The following is a 2,768-nucleotide window of genomic DNA, read 5'->3' as shown; positions in this document are numbered from 1 at the left end:
CCCCCCTCTCGCCCTCCGCGTCCGGATGTCGCGTGGATGCCCCGCATTTCTACGCGTCCGCCCGTCGGTCCGCCCGTCAAGCCCACCCCTCCCCACCGCCCCACCCCTGAGATGTGTGTGAGCCTCTCTTCCATCTCTCTTCCGCATTGACGCTGACGGTCGGCGTTTGAGACAGGGGAGGGGGGAGGGAGAGATGATTGCATCGTGGTGGTGGTGGGTATGCGATCGTGCGGTGACCGAATCCCGAAATGTGTTAACGTGAAATGCAGTCGCGGCGGCTCGGCGCGGCGCGCCGTGTTCCGCACGTCCGGGATCATCGTCTGCACCCGGCGAATCCCTCTCGGAATCCCCCTCCCCCTCCCCCAACCACCACCACCACCCGCGAGACATAATGAGCGCTGCGAGCGCTGCGAGCACAGCGGGCCGTTCTCATCAGTGGCGCCCCCGGCGCGCGCCCGCCCCGCCCGGCCACGCCGCCGAGTTGTCAGTAAAAATAACACATGCCACTGTACACTTGCGTGAGGTGAAAGAGGCAAAAAAGTTTATAATCGGCGCCCTCACACGCTTGGACGTGTTTGTTTGTCATGTCCAAGCCAACAACGCTCGGCGGTGGCGGTGACCTGGTAGCTCAAGTTGAGACTCTTTCCGTCCGTCCGCCGCCACTCGTGTACGTGTGCAGCGCCGTTCCTTACGTAAGGCACGGGTCACTCACCACTACCGGATAAGAATGGGGAGGAATGCGCGCAAGGGGGACTGAAAGGGACTGCAGCTGCCCTTCCGCCCGCCCTCCTGCGCCCTGTCGGTAATGCAATACTGACTCTGCGCTGCATCGCGGGACGCGGGCTGTGACAGCAGCGCCAGCCGAACAATAGCGCCCGTGTCAGCCCGCTGCTGCTGCTGGTGGTGGTGCAGGGCCGGGCCAGACGGACCCCGCCCTGCCCCAGAGCTGCATCACCACGCGGGCCGGGGCGGGGCGGGGCGGGCGTGAGAACGCCCCCGCTCGCCAAAGCAAAGGGACACAACCGGCAGCGGCCCCGGCAGCAGGTCGTTGATTGCCGCCTTCCTCCTCCTCCCCGAGACAAACGACGGCAAAAGCAAATAGGGAGTTCGGAGCGTGCCGCGCGAGCACCACTCGGGTCAGAGGAGGGGGTGAGGAGGGGAATGCGGCGATCGCAAAATGCCTTCTAATCGGCGACAGAGCAAGCAGCAACGTTGTTCGTTTCCAGCGCTTACTGCCCCAAAGCCTCGGTAAGCCGACGTTGTTGGCCGACTATCCTGCCTCGTTCCGTCTCCCTCCAATACTCTACGCGAGGATGCCTCCTCCTCTCCCCCGATGGGCACATAGGGGGCCTCCTCGGTGTGCATCGAGCCCTTCGGGTCGATGGGGTTGCGTCACCTTCCTCCTCAAGTCGAGCAGGACCCGCTTCCTCTAATTGTCCCCCCGTTCGTCCACGTGGTGCTGCATGGAGTCCGGCGGCCCGGGGCCCGGGGCAGGCCCAGCCGGCGGCCGGGGGGGCGGCATGGCATGGCCGAGTTCCACTTCCTGTGTCCTAGATATCGGCTCTGCGGCAGTCGCGGCCGCGGCCTCTCTCCCACACCAAGTGTAGCAACCTGGTGGTGTATGACCTTCGCGCCCGCACCTCCACGCAGAGTCGCTTGCTTATTGGACGCTTTCAGGTCTACAAGTTTCGAGGAGAGGGGGGGGGGGGGGTCCTGCCCTGCGACGGGAGTTCCTTCCTCCGCAGCAGCGGCGGTGGCAGCGCGCCGCACCCACCCACACCCTTAATGACTGCACTAAACCCGCACCACGGCGCCTGATTGCAGAATTGCGTGAAGCCTTCGAGGCGGAGGCCCAGGAAGTGAAAAAGGCGCGTCTGCTGCTCACCGCCGCCGTCCCCGTCGGCCCGGACAACGTCAAGGGAGGCTACGACGTCCCCGCCGTCGCCAGGTGAGTGCCAACAGGGCGAGAGGGGTGGTGGGGGTTGTGGCGGCGCCCCGCGCCGGGCCACCCGACGGGTCACCCTGCTCCGCTGGTCCGAGGCGGTGCGCGGGCGCCATCCGGCCCGGCCCCGGCGACGTAACAATGATGTTTTAGTGTTGTAATTAACAACAAACACGTAGAGTGGCTCCTGGTGGCGAGGATGATGATAACGGGGCCATCGGGCCGATTGGAGCCACGAGGGGCGACGAGGTGCTCATTCATTCTGTCGGTGCAGCTACCTGGACTTCATCAACCTGATGGCGTACGACTTCCACGGCAAGTGGGAGCGCGAGACTGGCCACAACGCGCCCCTGTACGCGCCCTCCTCGGACTCCGAGTGGCGCAAGCAGCTGAGCGTGGACTACGCCGCCAACCTCTGGGTCCGCCTCGGCGCGCCCAAGGACAAGCTCGTCATCGGCATGCCCACCTACGGCCGCTCCTTCACGCTGTCCAACACCAAACAGTACAAGGTACGCGAAGCCAAGACGCACCTTCAAGCGGAGGACTCCATCCTGGAGGTGTTTTTTTCTAACTCGCAATAATGTCAATGACCGTTTTCCCCGCAGGTCAACTCCCCCGCTTCCGGCGGTGGCAAGGCCGGAGAGTTCACGAAGGAGGCTGGATTCCTGGCCTACTACGAGGTGTGCGAGATGCTCAAGACGGGCGCCAGCTACGTCTGGGACGACGAGATGAAGGTGCCGTACGCCGTGCAGGGCGACCAGTGGGTCGGCTTCGACGACGAGCGCTCCATCCGACACAAGATGGGCTGGATCAAGGACAACGGGTG

At 64.6% G+C, this 2,768-nt stretch overlaps 1 protein-coding gene across 1 annotated transcript in view; it reads left to right on the top strand.

The window, feature by feature from the left end:
- LOC113207166 (chitotriosidase-1) overlaps positions 1 to 2,768 on the top strand; it is an 8,444-nt gene that overhangs the window by 2,325 nt on the left and 3,351 nt on the right. The window contains exons 4-6 of the mRNA XM_052272410.1: positions 1,825 to 1,948; positions 2,217 to 2,451; positions 2,548 to 2,765. Coding sequence (XP_052128370.1) covers positions 1,825 to 1,948; positions 2,217 to 2,451; positions 2,548 to 2,765 — 577 coding nt within the window. The remainder of the gene's footprint in view (positions 1 to 1,824; positions 1,949 to 2,216; positions 2,452 to 2,547; positions 2,766 to 2,768) is intronic.

Source organism: Frankliniella occidentalis, unplaced genomic scaffold (genome assembly GCF_000697945.3).
Source record: "Frankliniella occidentalis isolate FOCC.00 unplaced genomic scaffold, Focc_3.1 Scaffold204, whole genome shotgun sequence".
NCBI lineage: Eukaryota > Metazoa > Arthropoda > Insecta > Thysanoptera > Thripidae > Frankliniella > Frankliniella occidentalis.
Note: the sequence above shows the minus strand (reverse complement) of the source record. Positions and strands in the feature narration are given on the sequence as shown.